The sequence below is a fragment of the Oryctolagus cuniculus genome, chromosome 20 (assembly GCF_051225735.1).
Source record: "Oryctolagus cuniculus isolate XC-2025 breed Fujian yellow rabbit chromosome 20, ASM5122573v1, whole genome shotgun sequence".
Taxonomy (NCBI): Eukaryota; Metazoa; Chordata; class Mammalia; order Lagomorpha; family Leporidae; genus Oryctolagus; species Oryctolagus cuniculus.
Window position 1 is genome coordinate 45,624,229 of NC_142886.1, and position 24,316 is coordinate 45,648,544.

Here is a 24,316-nt window from a genome sequence, read left to right on the forward strand (position 1 = left end):
CCGTCGTCCCCAGTGTTGGCTCAGACCTTGGCAGGAACTCGGGCATTGCCTGCCACTCTTGCTCCAGGAGCCCACGGGCGACCCTTACAGACAAGCTCTCCAGGGAGCCTGGAGGGGCTGGAGGTGTGCCCCTCCCCTCCTGTCAGGGAGGTAGACTTTTAGTATCGGTCCCACATGCTAATACGAAACGACTTTAGCTAAACATTCTCAGTGCATTTACTGAGAATTTTGTTAACCAGAGCATCCTTGTCAGCCTAGAAAAACTCATGCCTGCGAACCATGCTTTCTGTTTAATCTTCAGGTAAGTGTGTGGATTTGACGATTCTTTGCCATAACTTCTCTCTCTGATGGGAGCCAGTGCTGTAGGGTTTAAACTGCATCTTAGAATAGACACTGTTTGCACTGGCAAATGTTAAACACATGTTTAGCAGTCAGCCCTGTGCAGTAAGTGGGACAGTGCCCTAGAAGGAGTCATATAATTAAATCTCGGGGTAAGCATCCTAGTAACAGTGGGAGGAGGTCAGCGCCAGGAACAATCGCGCCGATCCCGCGAGGGACTCAGAACTGGAAGCCATTGGTAACAGGGACGTCAGGTCCCAGTGTTGTCTTTGGAATTTATAATTTCTGTTCGTTCATTTTCTCCGGGTGGACAGATACGTCTGCTGTGGACTTAGCTTCTTGTTTCAAGACCCCAAAAGAGACAGCATTGTCTTTATCAGCGTGTCAGATCTAAATTAAAAAGCTATAAAGTTGGAAGCCTTACAGCTGAGGAAGCTGCAGTTCTGTTTCAGATTAGTTGCTTTTCTTAAATCGTTGTGCGGAGTAACAGCTGAACAGATACCACTCGATGGTGCTGTGTGTTAATGCGTTGCAGTCACATTTCACAGCATACCTGAGTCTTTGCAAGTTCTCTTGAGCCTTTAGTCTTGGTGGACTGGAAGGCGTAGAAACAGAAGCTTTGTCTGTTTCTACTGTAGGTTTCAGGGTTTTTTCCCTCCCCACTTGCAGTTTGGTATACAATATGGCATCCGCTACCAACATACCTATAACTATACATTCTTTGCTAGAGATAAAAAAGTTGTCCATTATTTGGGAAAGAGGAAAAAGAAGCTTTAAAAAATAATTTTTAAGAAAGTGAAGTTCGGGTTACAACATTTAAGAGGGTTCCTCTTGCTGCTTTTTCAGGCTTGTAGAAAGCACTGTAGAAATGATGACTTTCAGGTTCTCTCCCCTCTCCTGTTGCTCCTGGGAGAGTAGGATGGGTGGCCACCTAGGAGTCAGTTTTGCCATTTCTCAGGAAGTTAAACACTCAGGTACCCTGCAGCCCAGAATTGTGCTCCTGGGCATTTGTCCTAGAGAGATGGAACCTACACACTCACCAAAAACCTGGGCAGGAAGGTTCACAGCAGTTGTTCATCATAGCCCAAACCGAGAACAGCCCACCGGTCCTTCAAAGGATGAATGGCTAAATAAAATACGGTCTAGCACACAGTGGAACATCACTCGTCACCAGAGAGGGAGAATAGTTGGTACATGCAGCAGCTTGTATGGAGCATAGTTCTGAGTTTAAAAAAAAAAAAAAAAAAAAAAGCCAGTCTCTAAAGGTGATGTAATTCTATTTATTCAGGATTCTTGAAATGACAACATTACAGAAGTGAATGGAGTTCGCCATTTTTGAGATTTATTTATTTTGAAAGAGAGAGATCTTCCATCTGCTGGTTCACTCCCCAGGTGGCTGCAAGGTTGAGCTGTGGGCCAGGCCGAAGCCAGGAGCTTTATCCTGGTCTCCCATGTGGGTGGCAGGAGCCCAAACACTTGGGCCATCTTCTGCTGCCTTTCCTAGACTATTCACAGGAAACTGGATCAGAAGTGGAGCAGCCAGGAAGGCCGTTCACAAATGGGATGCCGGCATGGCAGGCGGTGGCTTTGCCCCTGTGTCACAGCACTGGCCCCAGAGATGACCAGTTTTTGCTGGGTTAAGGTTGGGTTTCTTGAGGATGAAGGCCCAGTTGTGGGTCCTGATTGTGGTGATGGTTCTGTGGATCTGTACATGCGATCAGATGTCCCGGAGCTGTACCTACACCGAAGAACCGGAACGTTGAACTTCGAATCAGTGTTACTTTCCTGGTTCTGGTAACTGTGCTGTGTTTGTCCATTTTATGGCTGTACCACACTTTATTTAACCATTTACCTGCTGAAGGCCATGTGGATTGTGTGTCATTTTTGGCTTTTCTTGTGAATATAAGTTTTCATTTTTCTAGGATGAATGCCCAGGAGTGCAATTGTGGGGTCATATGCTAAGTGTGTGTTTAGCTAAGAACTTGTGAACAGTCCTGTCCTCACGCGATGAGGGGTCCAGTGTCTGCATCCTCACCACCGTTGGTATCGGTGGTGTTTCGTGTGTGTAGTGATAGATGTGTCTGGGTGGCTTTAATCTGCATTTCCCTGGTGGCTCCCTCTTCCTGATAGCTAACCTCTCCTGTGCTTCTTTGCCATTCATAGCTTCTTTGAGGACTTGTCTGTTCAAGTCTTTCACTCATTTTGTATTTGAACCCTGTTCTTATTGCTGAGTGTAGAATGTTCTTTATGCACTGGATACAAGTTCTTCACCCATAATCTAAATTATAAACACATTTTCTCAGTCTGGCTTTTCCTTCTCGTATGGTATCTTTCACAGCACAACATTTTTTAACTTTTATGGAGTCTGATTTATCAGTGTGTGGATTGTTTTTGTGTCACGTGTGTCTCAGAGCTCCTCGTAACCTGAGATCAGATTTATGTCGTCTTCTAAGTGTTTTATAATTTCTTTTTTTTTTTTTTTTTTGACAGGCAGAGTGGACAGTGAGAGAGACAGAGAGAAAGGTCTTCTTTTGCCGTTGGTTCACCCTCCAATGGCCGGCGCGGCCGGCGCGCTGTGGCCGGCGCACCGCGCTGATCCGATGGCAGGAGCCAGGAGCCAGGTGCTTTTCCTGGTCACCCATGGGGTGCAGGGCCCAAGCACCTGGGCCATCCTCCACTGCACTCCCTGGCCACAGCAGAGAGCTGGCCTGGAAGAGGGGCAACCGGGACAGAATCCGGCGCCCCGACCGGGACTAGAACCCGGTGTGCCGGCTCCGCAAGGCGGAGGATTAGCCTAGTGAGCCGCGGCGCCGGCCCCCAGTGTTTTATAATTTCACATCCTGTATTTAGACCTATGATCTGTTTTGAGTTGATTTTTGCGTAGAAGGTGAGGCTTAGATCTTGGTTCTTCTTCTTTTTTCTTTTTTTTTTTTTTGTCTGTGGATGTCCAACTGTTCCAAAGCCATTTGTTTAAACCTTCTCCACTGAGCAGTTTTCAGAACTTTTATCCGAAGTCAGTTGGTTATGCACTGAAAACTCAGTACTCAGATGAAGACGGAGGAAGTGAGCGAGCAGTTAAATGGACATGAGTGCAGACTTACCAAGGGGAGACATGGCTAAAAGGTGGGACAGTGTCTGGGAGAAGAGTAGGCGCAGAGACGTGTCCTAGAGAAGGTAAGAATGGACTGGCCGTTTCGGGGGAGTCACGCAGGCGACGGTGCAGAAGGAGGTGGAGGCGGGGTACCTGGTTCCCGAGTCCAGAAACTGCTGGCTGGGTTGACGAGCCTGTGATGAGTCTCACTGGATTCTAGAAGGCACTACTTCTCGGTGTTCACAGGAAAATCACAAGGTATACAAGGTATTGGGGAGGAGTCATTTTAGGGCCCTGTGTGAGACAGCAACAGGTTGGTTGGAAGAACAGGCTGTAACCATGACTCTCAGCACTCGTGTTGTACAGGTGTAAGAGAAGGCCTCACGGGCGTCATTTCCCAGTGGGGGAGTCCTGGTATTTCTCCGAAGGTTATGGTAAATGCCAGGCTTCACCACTGTCGGGTTGGAGCCTGCAGGCTCTGCTGGACTCCGGCACTGCTGCGTCTTGATGCCAGTCTCAGGAGGTCGTATGCAGAAGAGCAGGAGGGTCATTGCTCCTTGTTGATGTGGGTGACCTTTCTTCTCAGGCCTGAAAGGGTCCAGGAGCTGGCCAGCTGAGAAGATGGAAACAGTGAGGGACTGCTGCTTAGGCTGTCCTGCCCCTTCTGTGTGGAGCACGTGTGGAGAGTGGTGGGGACCAGCCGTCTGCAGAGTCGCTGAGGCGGCCGCACTCGGGGTGCAGTCCCAGGGAGGGCTTTCCAGATGCGGGAGCTGGTAGAGACTTGACGCCAGGAAGCCACCTTGAGTTTGGGGACATTTTGCTTACATTCGAGAGAGCGGGACAGGTAACTGGCCTGGGATTTTGCCCCAGAGACTTAAATTTTAGATTTGTGAATGAAAATACTCAGTTTCTTATTTTTTTTTAGCCCCCCTTCCATCCCCCCCCCCATTGAAATTATACTTTTTTTTTTTGCCCTGTTCATCTTTGGGAGTCTCATTTGTTTTCCACGTTTTTGCAATTAGAAGATCTTGGCTGTAGATTAGATTTCTATCATTTATGAAATACCCAGCCAACAAGTAGCACTTACATAATGTCAAACTACTAGATATTAATGCATTTCTACTCTTTTATTTAGAACATGGGAAAATGTTTCATCCCATTAAAAAAACCAGCAGTGACTTGTTGAGCAAAGGTGTCACCGTGCAAGAGGTCACCATGACGAGCAGTGTGAAGAGCTGTGCTGCAGCTTGTCTTCAGAGTACCTTTCTGTTTGATTTAACTTCCTTAGCCTCAGTCTCATCTACTAGTCTAGATCTTTCTCCGGCTGAAATGGTGAGATTGGTCAAGAATATTTCACTTAGATTGCAGCCCTTCCGTGTTACCAGAGAATATTTTTTCTCTGCAGAAGAGAAGAGCAAGCTGCCCATTTAAAACGATCATTGCTTGGCACCTCTGCCCTAGTGACAGTTTGACCAACATGTGAGCAGGCACACTGCCATCCCGACAGATGGGTGTGAGGATAGGCAGCCAAGAAACCATGTATCTGCATCTCGTGTGTGTGTTAAGGGCAGGATTCCCAGTCGGGGATGTTCAAACGTCTGTCCACCCTGAGCTTTCACGCCTGTGGATAAAGGGATGTCATCATTACTCCCCGCTTCTGACCGAGATTCCGTGGGTTTGTAAGAGCGTCTTGGCTCTTAAAGAAGTAGGCAGTCGGGGATCGTCAAGATAATTGTTCTTTCCTCCATCACAGGACCACTTCAGATAATCCTCTCTTCTTCTTCTCAGCCAGCGCGGCTTGTGTTACACATGGTACATGTGCCCCTCACTTATTTTTTAGAGTGGCAAAGCTTTGACCACTTAATATTGTGATGTATGTAATTGGATTCAGGTAGATTCAGATGTTGACTGTTGAGTGACATTAGGGCAACCTTGTTTACCTAGATCAGGTGCAATAATACCTAACAGAAGGTTCTTGTGAGAATTCACTGTCGACTGTGGACATGAATCTCTTAGTGTAAGGTCTGGGCCACTGTAATTGTTGAGTACGTTTTTGTCATGCTCACCATCATCATCATCACTTTAACTTATCTGAAGATATTTTTCCCTGGATAATTATCTAAAACAGAAAATCTTTTTAAACTCCTTTCCCACCATCCTTGAGTCATTTGTTGGCCATAATCACATTGTCCACTGACAAGGAGCTCATTGCATGGTTTCTCAACCGTGGGATTGTTGACATCTTAGATGGGTCATTCTGTGTTGCAGGGGCTGCTCTTTGCACTGCGGGATAAGATTAGCCTCAGCTGAGATCGCCTGCCTGTTTTTTATTAAAATTTGACTGCTGGAAATCCTTGTGTGGCTGGGAAGTCGATACTCAGTCCTGTCGTGGAGACAGACTGAACAGACTGAATTCCTCTTCCTCTTAACATGCTTTCAGATTCTTAGATGCCCGGGTCCTTACCTCCCATTTAGGAGACTTAATGGATCGAGTTCTGGGCGCCTGGCTTTGGCCTGCCCAGGCCTTGACTGTTAAAAGTATTTGGAGAGTGAACCAGCAAATGGAAGACCACTCTTTGTCTTTCTTCTTTTTGACTCTCTGCCTTTCAAATAAAAATGAAAAATAAGTAAAAATTCATTCTTGGAGTTGAAACATCTCCAGCTTATTAGCTGCTCTTCACATGGCACGGTTTCATGTCAGTTCATCATGCTGATGGCTTTCCTTTTTAAAAAATTATATTTTAGGCCAGTGCCGCGGCTCACTAGGCTAATCTTCCGCCTGCGGCGCCGGCACCCCGGGTTCTAGTCCTGGTTGGGGTGCTGGATTCTGTCCCGGTTGCTCCTCTTTCAGTCCAGCTCTCTGCTGTGGCCAGGGAGTACAGTGGAGGATGGCCCAAGTGCTTGGGCCCTGCACCTGCATGGGAGACCAGGAGAAGCACCTGGCTCCTGGCTTCGGATCAGCGTGGTGCGCCGGCCACAGTGGCCATTGGAGGGTGAACCAACGGACAAAGGAAAACTTTTCTCTCTGTCTCTCTCACTGTCCACTCTGCCTGTCAAAAAAATTATATTTTAAAATTGTAATCCTTAGAATTGAATGCAGGCCGGTGCCGCGGCTCACTTGGCTAATCTTCCACCTGCGGCGCTGGCACCCCAGGTTCTAGTCCCGGTTGGGGCGCCAAATTCTGTTGCGGTTGCTCCTCTTCCAGACCAGCTCTCTGTTGTGGCCCGGGAAGGCAGTGGAGGATGGCCCAAGTGCTTAGGCCCTGCACCTGCATGGGAGACCAGGAGAAGCACCTGGCTCCTGACTTCGGATCTGCACAGTGCTGGCCATGGTGCGCCGGCTGTAGCGGCCATTTGGGGGGGGTGAGCCAACGGAAAAAGGAAGACCTTTCTCTCTGTCTCTCTTTCTCACTATCCACTCTGCCTGTCAAAAAAAAAAAAAATTGAATGCAATACTTCAGGCATGGCTAGATAAGTGAAGAAATAGAGTTGGATTTCTTGTTCTAGGTATAACACTCTTAATGTAGGGAAGATTATTATCTTCCTCTTTTTGCATACTGTATTTTTACTAATATTAGGTTTATCCTTTTCATGGCCGCATCATACATTGAACCTAGAGTTGAATAAAATCCCAGACCTGTCTACGTCATTGCTTATCCTGATCTGTGCGTTCGTTTTGTGGTCCATGGAGCTTTGTGCTCACCCTGTTAACTTCCGTGTTAATGGATTTAGCCAACTGCAGTTTTTCAAGATATTTTGGATTCCTAATTCTCTGCCAGATTAGAAGTTTGTAAGAGAACAGGGTATGGTGATGCCATCAACTGAGATTGGAAAAGCAGGACAAAGAATTGTAGCATGTAGAATGAAGAGGATTGAGGGTGGAAACCTGGGGAATCCCAAAAGTAAGAAAGAGCTGAGCAGAAAGGAGGCAACAGAAGATACCAAGAAGGGGAACCAGAGAGGCAGGATGAAAAGGAGCGGACTGTCTTGGAAGCTGGGGTGACTGTGTGTTAAGTACCGGGGCTGGTGGTAGAGTGCATAGGGCATGCTGATGCTTTCCGTGGCTCATTCTGATTAAGAGCAGTCTTTTTTGGAATTCTAATAAAAGGTATACAGATCCTCTCTACGGTGACTTTGTTTTTGTACATAGTGAACGCCCTAGAATGGCCACACTATCCTAGCACTCCTGACGTCTCTGACGTGGGCCCCTTTCCAGTGACTGCTCTACCAGGGTAACTGCTTTTCTGGTATCTGTCACTGTAGGTTAGTTCTGCACTCACGTCACTGGAGTGATACGCTGTACACCACCTTTTCCCCAGGCCTCTTCTATTCAACTTTCTGAGATTCACCCATGTTGTATGAATAACACAGTAGTGGATCAACCGGGACTCGAACCGGTGCCCATATGGGATGCTATGCCGCAGCGCCAGCCCTGAGACTGCATGTCCTTGTGGAAGGTATGTCGAAGAATTCGTGGCCATTTTTTTAAAAGTCTTCGCAAATTATATATAAAAATTAGTAAAGTGGATGAATATTAGAATAGTTTCTACTCTGGGGCAATAATGAATAAGACTGCAAAAGTCATTCTTGTTCTTATCTTTTGGGGTATACACACAGGCATCCACATAATTCGTTTTAGTAGGGTATATATCTGGGAGTAGAATTGTTGGTCATAGGGTATGTGTATATATATATATATATGTATGTATCTTTGGCTTTAATAGATGATTCATATTCCTGCCAGCATGTGACAGTTCTGGTGGCTTTTTAGTCTTTATTCCTTTTGATACTGTCAGTTAAACTTATTATTTCATCTGTTTTAGTGGTTCTGTGTAAGGTCTCAGTGTGGGGTTCATTGGCATGGCCCTGAGGGCTGATGGTTTGAGCACCTTTTCAGTTTCTGTTTATCATCTTTTCCTTTATGGTTTGTGCTTTTTGCATCCTATTTAAGACTTTCTTGCTGCCGCGTGATTATGGGGTCGTTCTCCTGTGTTATCTGTTAGAAGCTTTACTGTTTGGCCTTTCACATTTCGGTTTGAGTCTCCAGGACTTTTTTGTGTGTTCTGGTAGGGGGAGGCCAAGTTTCCTTTTCTTCTGTGCACTTGAACGCACCAGTGGTGGTAGGTAGCGTTGGGTCAAGTGGTCACACCGGGAGTTGGGATTGTGTGCTCACCCTTAAGTTACCTTTAATGAGGCTTCTGGTCTTGGATCTGTCATCACCCCCCTGGCCTGAAACTTCATCTGTAACGACTCGAATGGATTATCTTCTGGTATTCATTCCGGCTCTGTTTTCCTTGATCATTAGGGTTTTTTGTTTTGTTTTTGAGGCTTACTAGAATCTTGTATCTGGATTCTGTTACTTGATGTATTCATGATAAAGGCAGCTTCCTCCATCCTGGTGCTGGGTCTCTGCCCACGCGTGTTCTGAGTGTGTGGTGTGCACACTCTACCCCTTGCCAGGAGATCTTCCCTCTGTTTTAGGAAGTTGTGGGTCAGGATCCCGACTCCGTTTTTGAAAGTCTCTGTTTTTTCACTTGTCCCCTCCTTCAGTGTCCTACTTTGAACTCCAGGAATCACAGGTAGAGTTTATAGAGTTTTGTAATTCAGTCGAAGTCATTCCAGATCAGTGAGCTTTAGTCTTCACAGATTGTGCCTCTGGAAGGAGACGTGCATTGCGCGGTGCTGTGCCCCCGAGAGCAGGAGGCTGGAGAGCAGCCTGGACATTACAACAGGAAACCCACCGCTGCTGCTTGCTTTCTGCTCTCAGTGGCCTGCTTTGGGGCCTGCAAACGTCAGACCATTGCAACCTGATTTTAGAGAGTTCTCATCAGGGCTGAAAGAAACTCACCAATTAGTAGTCACTACCCGTGCCTAAGATACAAGTCTGCTCTTTGTCTATAAATTTATCGATTCTGCAAATTTTACATAATTGGAATCATGTAATGGGTGCTCTTTTGTACCGGCTTCTGTCACGTACCCTGTTTCATCGTTATCTGTATTGTAACATGTATTAGTACTTCACTTTTATTTTTTTTTTTAAAGATTTGGTTATAAATAAATAAATAATCTGAGAGCTGGATCAGAAGTGGAATAGCCGGGACTTGAACTGGCACCTGTATGGGATGCCAGCACTGCAGGCAACAGCCTTACCCACTGTGCCACAGTGCCTGCCCCACTTCATATTTTTTTTTATTGCTGTGTTTCATTGTATGGATATACCACAATTATTTATCCATTCATCATTTGAAGGACTTTGAGTTGCTTTCACATTTTGGCTATTATGAACAATGCTGCTTGCTATGAGGAATTGTGTACAAATTGTGGGTAAATGTTATTTCTCTTGAGTGTGTGTACATACACACACACACAAAGGTAACCCTACGTTTAACCTCTTAAGGAACTACCGTTTTCTAAGATTGCCAGCTTTTACCTTCTCACTAGCAACGGGTAAGGGTTCAGATCTCTCCAAACCCACTAATACTTGTTATTGTCTGTCTTTGTTTCTGCCATCCCAGTGAATGTGAAGCGGTATCTCACTGTGAGTTTGATTTTGATTTCTCTAATGACTGATCATGTTGGATATTTTTTGTATGGTTATTGGCTGCTTACTAATCCTTTTTGGAGAAATATCTATCCAAGTCCTTTGGCTCATTTAAGTGGGGTTATTTGTCTTTTTATTACTGAATTTATTAGCCTTTTAATGTTCACTTCGATTTATTTTTGACTTGAAACATTTTTCCCTTTGTTTCTCTTCCATTTTGTTCAGGGACTGTTCTGTCTGGTAAGCAGGTGGGTTGGGGGAGCTCTCACAGCAACAACTTTTGTTGTTGGCATCCGTAACTGTGGACTGCCTGAGACCGGAGTGTGCATCTGTGGGGTGTGGGAAGAGGTCCTCCGGGGTTCATACTGGCTCCGAGGTGCACTGTGCTGTTTTCCCTACAAACCAGTAGGTGAAGTGCCTGGCTTGGACTTTAATTCGAGCTTCTCATTTTTCAGGTGAGGAAAGAAGACCTGAGAAATTGGGTCTTATCTGAGTTCATGGGAGGTGTACCTGGACCATGGCCCTAATTCAGCCCATTCTTGAGAAATGCCTGTTGGTTTCTCGTCAAGTGGCAGGTATGTTAGAGTAGGACGGGCTCCCCGACTTCCAGATCCTCACAGAACGTCCAGAGCCTGGCGTGAACTGGCAGTTAGTGGTGACACAGTGCCACACACGTGTTACATGTGTGCAGGGATGTGTAGCGCTGAGATTTTCACCTTCCTTTCTTCTGCACTTAGAATGAGATGTAGAAAGTCAGAGAGGGGGGTGAGGCACTTCTGTCTGCTGGTTTATTCCCCAAATGCCTGCAGTGGCTGGGCCTGGGCCACTGCTAAAGACCACACAGGTCTCCCGTGTGTGTCAGAGACCCAGGTACTTGAGCCATCACCACTGTGTGGCAGGGTTTGCATTAGCAGGAGGCTGGGACTGGGAGCAAGAGCCGGAAATCCAGCCCAGGCTCTCCTACGTGGGACGCAGGCTTCTAGGCCAGATCCCTGCTGCAGAATCGGATCCTGGAGCACTGATTTGGTCTGAACGCTTTCCTGAGAAATGATCGCAAAAGTGCCGTCATTCAGATGCTGCGATGACAGTGTCGGCTTCGGAATCTCCAGGGTTTTGTGCTAGACCCTGGAAGAGTCTCATGAAATCCACTTTTTTTGTATTATATTATTTTAATCCTCCCCCTCCCCCCAGTTCTACAGTAGTTTATCACATGAAGTTTCTTCATTTGAATTGGTGTCAACATATTATGTTTAGAAAACCAAATAAGAACTTGTTTCTGTGAGTGATTGTTTCATTTCTTTTGCTCTTTGGAAGTCATCCTAAATGTGTTTATAGCAATAGCAGTGTATTTCTGGTTAATTTTTATACTATTTTTATGGCATTTCTATTTATGGCTGTAGTATTAGTCATTAAAGCAAATATCTGACCACTTTAAGATTCTTGTTTTAAAACTTAGTTATTCTATATGTACTCTGTTTTAATTAACAAAAATATTTTTTTTTGCAAAAATTACACTTTCCTACATGTCTTTTGAACCTTGTATAGCCTTATTACTACTTACTGGTTGTGAGATCATGGAAAAATTAATTTCCATTATGTCAGTAAAATAATACTTTGTTTCGTGGTTATTGTAAGAATTAACATGTACTGTGTTTAACTCACCCAGTGTGGACCGTTGCTTATATGGAAACCTAATTGTGGAGATATTCATTGTAATAGATCATTTGTATGGAGGAGCTGTAGAGTATAATTAATGGTTAATTGATTTTTGTGGTATAGCTTCAGTCATTCATGCTTTTACTCATTCAGCATTACTTATGCAAAAATGGATGTAAGAACATCTTGTCAGTATTCTTTTCAGTTCCTGGTCTTTCAGAGACTGCATTACTTTTTTTTTTTTTTTAAATGTTTATTTATTTATTTGAAACACAGTTACACAGAGAGAGAAGGAGAGGCAGAGAGAGGTCTTCCATCCGCTGGTTCACTCCCCAGTTGGCTGCAATGGCTGGAGCTGGGTCTATCCGAAGCCAGGAGCTTCTTCCAGGTCTCCCACACAGGTGCAGGGGCCCAAGGACTTGTGCCATCTTCCACTGCTTTCTCAGGCCACAGCAGAGAGCTGGAGTGGGCGGCGGCTCCCTGCATTACTTTTTAAGAGGCTAGAGACCATAGTGCATTGTGAAGACTGACCTGTTACCAACACGTGAAGGAATGATCCCATCACAAATCAAGTATTGAGAGTTGTTTCTCTACAGCATTGACTGCCGTGTTCTTAGTTTGAGGCAGTTAGTAGGTCTGGCTTAGGTGGATCCTGATGTCACAGAAGCCCTGGCAAGTTCCGGACTAACAACATTGAAAGAGTTGCTTGGTAGTTTATTTAATGAAGTTCTTTTATTATTCATGAAGAATTTCTTGAAAAATCTTAATAGAAAAGTTAATGCATGCACACAGTGATAAATCTAAGCATATGAAAAGTAAGCCTCCCACTCCTAAGGCATTTTTCTGCTACGAATTGATTCCACAGCCTCCTAGGAATGTGCTGTCTGTCCACACACAGAGCCTGTGGGCCTCCTGGGGGCGGTGCCTGCAGCACATGTAGCAGGGTCCCTTTAGTTCACAGGAATAGGAATATTTAGGAAAATCCTAATTCTCATCATGGTGCTTGTACTTTTCCCTGAACGCACTTTCTTGGAGACTGGTCTGTGTAGACCTCTACCTCATTTTCAGAACTGAACAATATTCCATTCTATTGGCTATCTGCTGCCATTTATTTAATAAGTCCTCTCCTAGAGTAAATTAGGGATATTTCTAGTCTTTTGTTTTTATGTACAGTAGTGTAGTAAATACCGCGTACATTCGATGATACATGAGTGTACCTATGGGATAAATGGCTGTGGATTTAAAGTTTTGGTAGTTGTGCCAAATTGATGTGACATTTTTCATCCTCTTCTAACCCTGTGTATAATCTTACTCCTTGAATTTGGCTAATCTGGTAGCTGAAAAATGTCATTTTAATTGTAAATTGCGTATCATAGTCATTTTAATTTGCTTCATTCACTAATAAAATGCAAAAAGTGTGTAATCCTAAATCTGAATGGGAAACATCATTGTGAAGTCCCTAAGTTTTAATCTTTGGAAGGATTTTGGTCTCCAAGTACCATTTTCAACCAGAAGGAGACAAGGGCCGTTGTAGCAGTGCCTTGTTTTAGGTTGGGGACAAGCAGATTTACAGGAGGCACCTGGGACGTGTTGCTCTAGGAAGCAAGGAGATTCTTCCAGACTGTTGGAGTGGCGTCAGAGGGCTCAGTGCTAACTCAAGGCGGCATCCATTGTTTGGGTAAAAGAAGGGGAAGAGCAGCCCCTGAGGTTCATAACTGACCTGCGTGGACAGCAAGGCTGTTATCTGATAAACAGCACAATCTCACCATACCTCAGACAGGCTTCTAAGACTGTGGGAAATGAGGCAGAGCCAAGAAAACCAGGATCACTGTGCGCCTCCCAGACACTCAGCCAAGCTGAGTGGCTGCTGCAGCTGCGTCTCCTCCCTCAAATGGGGTTCATTGAGTTCCCAGTGGTAGAACTGCCCCAGTGTAGAGAGACTGCTGCTTCTGCAGGTGCTAGCCGGAGCCAAGTCCCGGGATGGATAGATCACAACATCCTCTTCCCAGGCTGCCCCGCGTGCCCCACGGTTCCTGGTGCCGTTTCTCCTTTGCTGCAACGAGTGATAACACTCACCTTGTTTATCAAGTACCGGTATGATCTGGTAGCAACGTCAGTAACCAGTACAGAACAGAGTGAGTGACAGTGCAGGGTCATAGTCAGAGTTCAGAATGTAGGAAACTGGGACACATGATGAGGGAGAGGGGGACACCCGCAAATCAGAGTGATTGAGAGACTGACCAGCAGGTGCATCAATTTTTGGGTCGTGAGAACCAAAATCAGTCTTAGAAAGCTCTCTTACTGAGATAGAGAGATTTGAGCACTTACTAGGTGGTTTTAAGGAGTTGTGGTTAATTTTGCGAGGTGTGGTAATGGTGTGTGGTGGCTGTCTTCGGCCTCGTTAGAATTATTTACATGGCAGTGATATGTTTGGGGCTTGCTTTAAAATGGGAGGGGCTGGTGGATTGGAACCTATAAAGGAAATGAATTGACGATGTGTTGATAGATGTTGAAACTGGCTGATGTGTACATGGGCACACATCTCTATGGATCTGAAAATTCCTGTAATTTCTTTTCCTGTGAATTTGCCTGTCTGTCATTTCTCCCTTTTTTCCGGTTGCACTTGTACCTTTTTTTCTTATAGTGTAAAGGATTCCTTGAATACTAAGACAGCTAGTTTTTTTTTTTTTTTTCTTCTTATTTTGCAACACCACAGCGCTGGCCCAATCCTAATTTCTTTTTAGAGTATTTGGAAGTGGTCTCCCATAGGCCTCTGTCCTAAGAATCTATAAGGAGAAATGTTCTGTAGCTAACCTGTATAGTGTATTGATCCATTTAATAGTGAGCACACGGGGCCTGGCGTGGTCGGTGAAGCGATGACACAACACCAGCATCCCATATGAGCACTGGTTCCTGTCCCTCCCGGCTGTTCCACTTCTGATCCACCTCCCTGCAAATGGCCCATGAAAAGTGGTAGAAAATGGCCCGAATGTTCAGGCCCCTGCAGCCTAATGAGCGGCCAGATGAAAGCTCCTGGCTCAGCCCTGGCCATTGTTGCCATCTGGGGATTGACCAGCAGATGCAAGATCTCTCTCTCTGTCTTACTCGGTAACTCTTTTTGACAGGCAGAGTTAGAGAGAGAGAGAAAGGTCTTCCTTCCATTGGTTCACCCCCCCAAGTGGCCGCTATGGCCGTGGCTGCACCGATCCAAAGCCAGGAGCCAGGTGCTTCCTCCTGGTCTTCCATGCGGGTGCAGGGCCCAAGTACTTGGGCCATCCTCCACTGCCTTTCTGGGCCACAGCAGAGAGCTGGACTGGAAGAGGAGCAACCGGGACAGAATCCGGCGCCCCAACCGGGACTAGAACCCGGTGTGTCAGCGCCGCAGGCAGAGGATTAGCCTAGTGAGCCGTTATTTGAAAGGCAGAGTTAGAGAGGTGGAGAGACAGAGAAATGTTCCATCTGCTGGTTCACTCGCCAGATGACCGCAATGGCCAGAGCTGGGCCCGTTGGAAGCCAAGAGCTTCTTCCAGGTCTCCCACGTGGGTGCAGGGGCCCAAGGGCTTGGGCCATCCTCTGCTGCTTTCCCAGGTGCATTAACAGGGAGCTGGATCAGAAGTGGAGCAGCCAGGACTTGAACTGGCACTCATGTGGGATACCAGCAGCAGCTTCACCTGCTACACCACGGCGTTGACCCCAAATAAATCTTAAAAAAAAGTGAACATCTGGAGAATTAAACGATAACAGTTTGCTGGATAATTTTGCCTCCCAAATAGAATCAGTGATAATCTATCATTTATGGAGTTTTTAAAAATATGTAAATGTTATAAATAACATGTATTATGAAAATATTCACAGTATGGTTTGAATTTCCTAATACATGAGCATTCCTTTTACCTCTTTTCCTTGGAGTTGGGGTCAGGAGCCAGGAATTGGCACCCTTGAAAGTCAGCGTCTTCAGGCGTGCTCCTCCCTCAGTCTGACTCTCGCCTGGGCAGAGCAGTTGAATTTCTCGTTTGTGATCTCTGGAGAGCAGACGAGTCTACTGAGTTCTGAGAGACCCGCTGGGACTCCGCCGTCGGAGCCACGTCAGAAAGCAGGCACGCAGCCGGGCCTTCACAGAGCCTTCCTTTCGGGAGGAAGTGGTAGCGGAGGTGGTTTGGGCTTGTGCTGGCAATGACGCCGTGTGTTCTCAGTGAGGAGGGACTGCAGTTAGTGCTCTCTCTTCTAGAGCTTGCAGACACTGTTGAAGAAGTAAAGTCGAGGAAGTCGTCTGATAACTGTGTTTTAAACGTTTTACTCACTTTACCAAAAAGTTTTATAATCTAATGTTAATCACTTTCCTAATACAAGTTAGAAAAATTGGCGTGGAAGAAGTAATTTCTTCCCTGAAGATACCCACTTTCTTTTTCAGAGTTAGAAGCGTTAGTCTTCACCTCGTTCTTTCCAGCTTGGGTGTGAAAACACGAGGAGCGTGACAATTGCCGCTAAAGATTGTGTCACAGTTTGAGTTCGCTTAGTGTTTCTCAGGAATAAATCTATGAATTTATGGGATCATTATCTCTAGAGGTTCACTTCTGTATTCTCATGGTTTACTGTGTTATTTGTATATGTATATATATTTTAAAGACATATATTTATTTATTTGAAAGGCAGAGCATCAGAGGGAGAGAATTGAAAGAGCTTCCATTCTCTGTTTCACTCCCCAAATGGCTGCAACAGCCGGGGCTGGGCCAGGCTGAAGCCAGGAGCCAGGAAATACGTCCGGGTCTCCCACAAGGGTGGCAGGACCCCAAGTCCTTGGGTCATTTCCTGTTGCCTTTCTAGGGTGATGGATTGGAATCGGAGCATGTGGAATTCTGACTGACACCCCTGTGCCACAGTGCCGGTCACTGTTGTCTCCCATTTTGACATTTATTTGGTTACTATTCCTGAAGGGATCATACAGCTGTGCATGTTTGTCATGTTTTTATGGATATGCGTGGTTCTCCGAGTGACGCCCAGGGAACGGCTGGGTTTCCCTATCCGGAACCTGGAGGCTGCTCGGTCTCCTGTGCCTCAGGTTTCTCTGTTGAGTGATCCTGGTCACAGCCTGTTCTCATGCCGTGTGGACACCCTTGCCATTCTGTCTCAGTTGAAAGATCTGTGGGGCAAAATGGAGAAAATGAAGGCAGACCTTCTGTGTATTTGGGAAGTGGCTGTGGGAAGCCAGCGTTCTGCATTTGACTTCCCAGGTGATTTCTAAACACTGAGGAAACGCACCCGTCAGCCTCTAGCTGGCTGGCTCTCTGTGAGAGGGTTGTCTTTAGATGCGTTGCTTTCCAGTTGTTCCTGATGCAGTTTAGCAAAAGCGGTGCTGAAGTTATTTGTGCCTGGTTGTCTCTCGCGTGGTTCTGTTCTTTGACTCGCTGTGGTGTGGCAGGAAGCCATTCATACCAAAACATGTAATTGCTTCTCTTTTTTTTTGACAGGCAGAGTAGACGGTGAGAAAGAGAGACAGAGAGAAAGGTCTTCCTTTGCCGTTGGTTCACTCTCCAATGGCCCCCGCGGCCAGCGCACTGCGGCCGGCGCACCGCGCTGATCCGAAGGCAGGAGCCAGGTGCTTCTCCTGGTCTCCCATGGGGTGCAGGGCTCAAGCACCTGGGCCATCCTCCACTGCACTCCCTGGCCACAGCAGAGAGCTGGCCTGGAAGAGGGGCAACCGGGACAGAATCCGGCGCCCCGACCGGGACTAGAACCCGGTGTGCCGGCGCCGCAAGGCGGAGGATTAGCCTAGTGAGCCGCGGCGCCGGCCGTAATTGCTTCTTAATCCCAAATAAATTTGAAACAAGTTTGAGTTATTTTTGGCCTAAGGATACCATGGGATGGGAGAAAATCTCCTCAGTTGTTTGCTAATTTAGATTTTTTTTGCCCAGAGCCTCTAAAATGAACTGGTGGGACTTGTCTCACGATCTTCAGATACAGTAGACTTGCAGGGAAGAGAGCAGTTACACCAAAGATGATGACTTAGTGAAGAAAGGAAGATGAGCCAGGATGTCTGGACCAGGGTGCCGTCTGTGGAGACAGTCCCAGCATGGCATTAGAAGGAGCCGTTGTGGAGGACGGGCCGCAGCATTCCAGAGTCCCACCCATGATTGTGGCGTGCACAGTCGCCGCCTGCCATGTGGGGGGCTGTGTAGTTGGCTTGTTTAAGTTTGCTTTAAACTTCCTGGCATTGGCTGCAAAAGAGGAAACAGAGCTTCCCTAGCTCTTGATGGCTTGCGTTGTGAGAGACACTTTTCCTCCGCCATGAACCTGACAGGGTTTGATTCTGTAGATCACTGTCTTTAACAAATAGTTTTATCAAGGGGTTCAGAAGCAGTCTTTACCTGGACGGCGTTTTTACTGGTCCTTGTTTGAAACTGGTGCTGTGATGTTACCTGAGCTGTGTGGTTGCGTGTGACTCAGCTTTGAATTTCCAGCCCTAGCACGGTGGCCTGCACGTATTTGTAGGTGTTCTATAAATGCCTTTGGAGTAAATGAGTTCATATGTTTAATTTCCTGGTGCCATGTAATTGCTATGAAGAGAGAGCTTAAAAAACCCAGAGTAAGAAACGATTAGCAGGCTCCCAGACCATCTGTCACTAATACCAATTGTTTCTGCTTGGCACTGCATATGTGGGGGCGGGGGGAACTTGTGTAAAGTTGAAAAAACTCAAGGTATTCTGTACTCCTCTGTCGGGTGACTGAAAGTCAGTGTGGTTTTAACAGTATTCATCATTTTTTTTTTTTTTTTGACAGGCAGAGTGGACAGTGAGAGAGAGAGAGAGAGAAAGGTCTTCCTTTTGCCATTAGTTCACCCTCCAATGGCCGCTGTGGCCGGCGCACCGCGCTGATCCGATGGCAGGAGCCAGGTACTCATCCTGGTCTCCCATGGGGTGCAGGGCCCAAGCACTTGGGCCATCCTCCACTGCACTCCCGGGCCACAGCAGAGGGCTGGCCTGGAAGAGGGGCAACCGGGACAGAATCCGGCGCCCCGACCGGGACTAGCACCCGGTGTGCTGGTGCCGCAAGGCGGAGGATTAGCCTAGTGAGCCGCGGCGCCTGCCTACCGTTCTTAGTCCACCAAGATGGATGTCCCCGTTGTTTACTCCACTGGCAGAACCACTGTGAACGTGGGGGCTGTTCTGCCTTGCCCCCTCCCAGTCCTTTTTTATTGCATCAGCACGTCAGAGCATGTCTCGTCTCTGCCTCAGACGTTCCAGTGATTCCCGTCTCCCTCGGGGGGCCTGTGCAGTGGACCTGTTTTCCTTCCCTGTGCTCACTGATGTCTGACCTCAGCGGGGTTCTCCCTGCCAGCTCCTTTCCGGCTGCACCCGCCTCCTCGGTGTTCCTAGAATGAGCTGAGCTTGTTCTTGCTTTGGTTCCTTTGCACCGGCTCCTTCTCTGCATGGCTGCCTCCTCGCTTTATCTCCAGGCCTAGTGAGGTTTCCCAGACCATCTTTTAAACCGCCCCCTCACCCCCTCCTTTTCTTGCCTTAGCACTTATCACCGTGGGAGGTACGTTTCAGTGTTTAGGTTGTCAGTCTCTTCTGAATAAAACACAAGCTGCATAAGGGCAAGGCTTTCTGTCTGCCTTGTTTGCTGCCTTATCCCTGTCTTCTAGAACAGTTCCTGGAGCAGTGTTGGTCAACACTTATAGAGCAAATGAATTAACGAAGCAGACAGTGTACATTGTAATAGAATTCCACGGGCTCATTCTTTTTATTTTAAATGTAGAAGGTGGGCATGGTGGTAAACGTCTTCATATTTCTTTTCTTTTCTTTTTTTTTTTTTTTTGACAGAGTTATAGACAGTGAGAGAGACAGAGAGAAAGGTCTTCCTTCCATTGGTTCACCCCCAAATGGCCGCCACGGCCGGTGCTGCGCCGATCCGAAGTCAGGAGCCAGGTGCTTCTCCTGGTCTCCCATGCAGATGCAGGGCCCGAGCACTTGGGCCATCCTCCACTGCCTTCCTGGGCCACAGCAGAGATCTGGACTGGAAGAGGAGAAACCGGGACTAGAACCCGGCACCCATATGGGATGCCGGCGCTGCAGGCGGAGGATTAACCAAGTGAGCCACGGCACCGGCCCAAACGTCTTCATATTTCTTGCCACACAGTCGCGAGCCACTCATTCTGATAGCACTACTGAGTAACTAATATCTATGTTAAAGGAAGAACAGGACTTAGTCAGCTGTCTACTTTTAGGGATACAGTTTGGCCCATGATAAACCCATTTCTGCCTTGAGGTGATTTTTGTACAAAGATACGCCAGAGGCACTTGAAATTTTGGATTTCCGTCAAGTTTATATAGTTTATAGATGGAATATGTTTTGAAAATGGACTAATGCTTATATGTGTCAGCAAAAAATATATGTAAAAGCTTTGGTGAGAAATAGATTGGTGGGAGAATTCTTGACTCAGATGTTCAATTACAATTTTTATTTCGACTGAATGTTGTGAGATGAAATCCTTCCTATCCCAAAACCTGTGGAATTATGTTTACCATTTTGCAAAAGTCAGCATCCTAATGGAGGCCTACAAGGCTCTGCTTGACGTGTTGCTGTGGTGTTAGCCTCTCTGACGTCATCTCCCAGGCTCACTCACCCGAGCCAGGCTGGTGCCCTCAGTCTGTTTCGGTTGCCAAGTGTGCTCCTCCCTGAGGATCTTGCACAGTTGCCTGTCCTGCTAGACTGTCCCACATCCTCACGTGGCCGACCCTCTCACCTTCAGATGTGCTCAGCTGAACCAGGTCCTTCTGAGTGGAGCTGGCCTTGACCGCTCTGAGTCGATGGAGGCCCTCTGCCCCGGGCCACTCTGTCCTCCTTTCCCTGTGTGTGCTTCGCTTTTCTAGTGGCTACGTTTTCCAAGTTAGGAATTTCCCTGTTGAAAGTGAATCCGCTCGTTCACTCCCCAAGTTGCTGCAATGGCTGGGGCTGGACCAGGCCGAAGCCAGGAGCTTTATCCAGGTCTCCCACATGGGTGCAGGGGCCCAAGGATTTGGGCCATCCTGTGCTGCTTTCCCAGGAGCGTAGCAGAGAGCTGGAACAGGAGAGGAGCAGTTGGGATGCTGACCCTGCAGGTGGAGGCTTAACCTGCTACTCCAGAGCCCTGGTCTTAGGAATTCACCTGTTGTGTTTGTTTTTATTATCAGTCTCTTTCTGCTAGAATATAAACGTCCAAAGCCTGGACATTTGTTTTGTTTTATGACATATAGCAAGTGCCTAGCAAAATGCACATGGTAGATTTTCAATAAATAAATATTTGTAGAGTAAACGAATGAGTGAAAAACCATGTCATTCTTCATAAGTTCACTTCATGTTTATTACTGTGATAATTAGTAGATTTATAATTAGCATCTAAAAGAACAACCACCATTGAAAAGTACTTACTTACAGCACATTCTCTGTTTGTTGGGATGGGTGACTCCATGATCAGCAAAAACATAGTGAAGTTGAAGTCCCAGCTGCTTCACTTGTAATCCCGCTCTCTGCTCATGTACCTGGGGAGGCAGTAGAAGATGGCCCAAGTGGGAGACCAGGATGGAGTCCAGGCTCCTGGCTTCTGCATGGCTTAGCCCCAACTTCTGTGGGCATTTGGGTAGTGAACCAGTGGATGAAAGATCTCTGTGCCCCCCCCCCCCCCCCACACACACCAATTCTGCCTTGAAAATAAATGAATCTTAAAAAAGCCTGCTATAGATCTATTGAATCTTGAGTCCCACCTGTGGTTGCCTTGGCAGGGCCAGACCAAATGACTGCAGGGCTGATGTGGCCTGTGGGCAGGATGTTGCCCACCCTTGTAAAGGAACAAAACATGTCAGTCGTTTGTATTCTTAGTAATACTTCAGTCCTAATTTCCAAAAATATTAACTTTATTTTAACAGCATGTTTTTATTTTACGTGATTTGTTATAGAATAAAACTCATATTTTGGTGTAAGAGGTGGAAGTGTAGGTAGTTTGCTTTTTAAGCACGTCAACCCTGGAAAACTGCCCATCAGAGGGGAACAAGCTTCTTGAAAGAGTGAGCTGTGACTCATTTTTGTATCTTCAGATTATCAAGAACCGTGAGTGGGCTAAGTGGTAGAATGAAAACCGAAATCCAAGTAGTAGTGCATTGTGAAAGCAAAACAAAAGGAATATTTCAAGACAGCTGGAGTGAACAGCGATGCCGAGTGCTGCTGAACAGGCGAGAGGTGATTGAAGATGCCTGCTGGGTGTGATGGAGGGAGGCCGCTGGTGGCTTTAGCAGGAGTTGAGAGTGGGGTCCTGGTGGCGGAGTCCAGACAGAGTGACCTGAGGAAGTGAGAAGGCCGTGGCAGTGACTGTTGGCACTTGTTCAGACAGCATTGAAAAAAGAAAGAATGGCAGTGGGTGGGGCATATTTGAAGGCTGATGGAAGGAGGCAGTTGAGGGAGCTGTGGACTGTGAGAGAAGGACGGACGGTGTGAGATTCTTCACTTGAGATGGGAGAAAGGAAATAAGATTGGATGTTAGGGGCTTGCAGTGGGTATAGGTGGCTGCTAGGTTTGGGTCTTGGGAAGAGAGATTCCTCTCAGGTTAGACATCAGGTACTTGGATTAAAAAACTTTTTGTTAAATTGTGCACATTGATTATCTGCCAGGCACAATGAACTGTGACAGCTCTGGTATCCAGGGAGCTGGTAAGCATGTGGGGAGCATTTATCACCTACAGTGAGAGAGATGAGCGGTGCCGAAACTTCAGAGCCTCATTTGACGGAAGACGAGAGCGAGCTCTGGATGTGGGACAGACGCCACGTGAGCGTGCAGGCCGTGGGTGGCAGACGGTGGAGGTGTGTTGGTACGATGCTGATGGACTGGCCAGTGGTCCGGTTTATCCAGGATTATCCTTAAGTCAGTGTGTTTCTCTAGTATAAAGAATTCCAGGAAACTTTATGACTTTAAAGAAAACTCTATGTAACTCTGTGACCCCCGATGGAGCTTAAGCGTGTGCCTATTTTAGGGAGAATTTATGGGTAGTCACCCAGTGTATAACAAGCTTTCTACATTGTGATTTCCCCGTTTGGGAGGATGAATTCATGGAGCTCATCAAGCGCAAGTGTCATTGTTGTGACTCATTCAGGCTTTTTTCCCCTCTTTTCAGTGGATGATTAGAAAAAAAATTCCAAATTTGAATCCAGGACTTGAAAAATGCCAGTTGTCTAAATACAGTACCATATTGTGATAAATATAGCTATTGATATTTAAAAATCCATTCACAAAACTTTGTTTTAATATTCATAGCAGAACTTTTTTGGAATGTTATCTGAAAAACAGAGGAACATTTTATCATCAGAGCTGACTATTAATTAGGGTATTGTTTCAGATATAAAAGTTGATCTGCCACTGAAATTCTATTTGAATATGTATAGTTTGAAGCTTGCTTTGTGTATTTAATAACTTTAGTACCATAATTACTCTGTTTACAATTAAATTTTGGTGAATATGCTAATACGGAATATACCAGTGAGTGATTTCAGCAAAGGGCAGTATTGATTTGCATCTTGATGTGCTTTTCAATTGCATCTGCATTTCATTTAGTATCAAAGGGAAAAGGAAGTGGTCAGATTATGTAATGGTTTATGTGAGATAAACTTTTCTTTGAAACCTCTCTGTTGCATTGGCTACTATCATAGTAGGTTTGAGCCAAGTGGGCTCAAATTATGCAGAAAGATTTAGATTCGTAAGGTTTGTGCCCTCCAGTGCATTCTTTAATAGAAACCTTAATGCAGTATTGGTTTCATTATTAGAAGAAACCTATAGTGGACTGAGCAAGTGTGTAAGTTGGGGTTTTGAGTGCTCTAGAACACTCACTGACTTACTGAGGCGGTTGCTTGCGGTTACGCTGTTGTGTTTTCGAGCAGGAACTTAACGGTTTAAAATAATTCTTTCTTCTGTCAGAAATTGCCTGAAAGGCAACAAAGAGATTGCGAAACACAGATTTCATATTCTCGGAAAGTGGGAGGCTCCTTTTTTTTTTTTTTTTTAAATTTTTATTTGAAAGAGTTACATCGAGAGAGGAGAGGCAGAGAGAGAGAGAGACGGGGGGGGGAGTCTTCTATCTGATGGTTCACGAGTGGGAGACTTCTGTAACCCTGAGAAAAGGGGGGGGCTGCCAGTGCTGGGAGGGTCACGGTGGGGGTTGCTGAAAGGGACACTCGGGGCTGGGTCCGTGGTGGTCTCCCTAGGAGCGGTCCAGTGACCCTTTGCTATCAGCAGCTTCTGGCCACTGTAATGAAACACCCGATACAGGCTGCTCCTGAAGACTGAGCTCGCTCCTGTTTGGGCGGCAGGAAGTCCAGATGCCCCGGTCCAGGCTCCATGAGGCCACCGCTTGGCTGCATCACCTTATGGTCCTGATAGCAGTGGCGGGAGTGTGTGGCGGAGCAGGCAGTTGCATTTCAAACCAGGAGCAGAGAGAGAATGCGAGGGGCTGGCAGGCTCCTTTCATAACAGCCCTCTCAGGAGCACTCCAGGGGTCTTAAGAGAATGACCCCTCAAGAGCCCCTCCACCAGCAATGACCCAAGTCCTCCCTTTACGGGGGAATGCAGACCATATTCAAACCACAGCACCTTTGTCTGGGAAAATGTGACTAGGTGTTGGCAGGAGGTTGATGGGTCTCACGCTCGTACACTTGATCACTGTTGCCTTT

At 46.4% G+C, this 24,316-nt stretch overlaps 1 protein-coding gene across 15 annotated transcripts in view; it reads left to right on the forward strand.

Annotated features, from left to right (window-relative positions):
• VRK1 (VRK serine/threonine kinase 1) overlaps positions 1-24,316 on the forward strand; it is an 80,705-nt gene that overhangs the window by 2,159 nt on the left and 54,230 nt on the right. For 4 of the 15 annotated variants that reach the window (XM_070065632.2, XM_051835940.3, XM_051835941.3 and 1 more), the window contains exon 2: positions 10,427-10,546. The exons of 10 other annotated variants lie outside the window; for them this stretch is intronic. In XM_070065632.2, the coding sequence (XP_069921733.1) occupies positions 10,489-10,546 (58 nt within the window). In that variant the 5' untranslated portion in view covers positions 10,427-10,488. Of the gene's footprint in view, positions 1-7,749; positions 7,888-10,426; positions 10,547-24,316 lie in introns of all 15 variants that reach the window. One more of the 15 variants, XM_070065627.2, reaches the window with a different exon arrangement.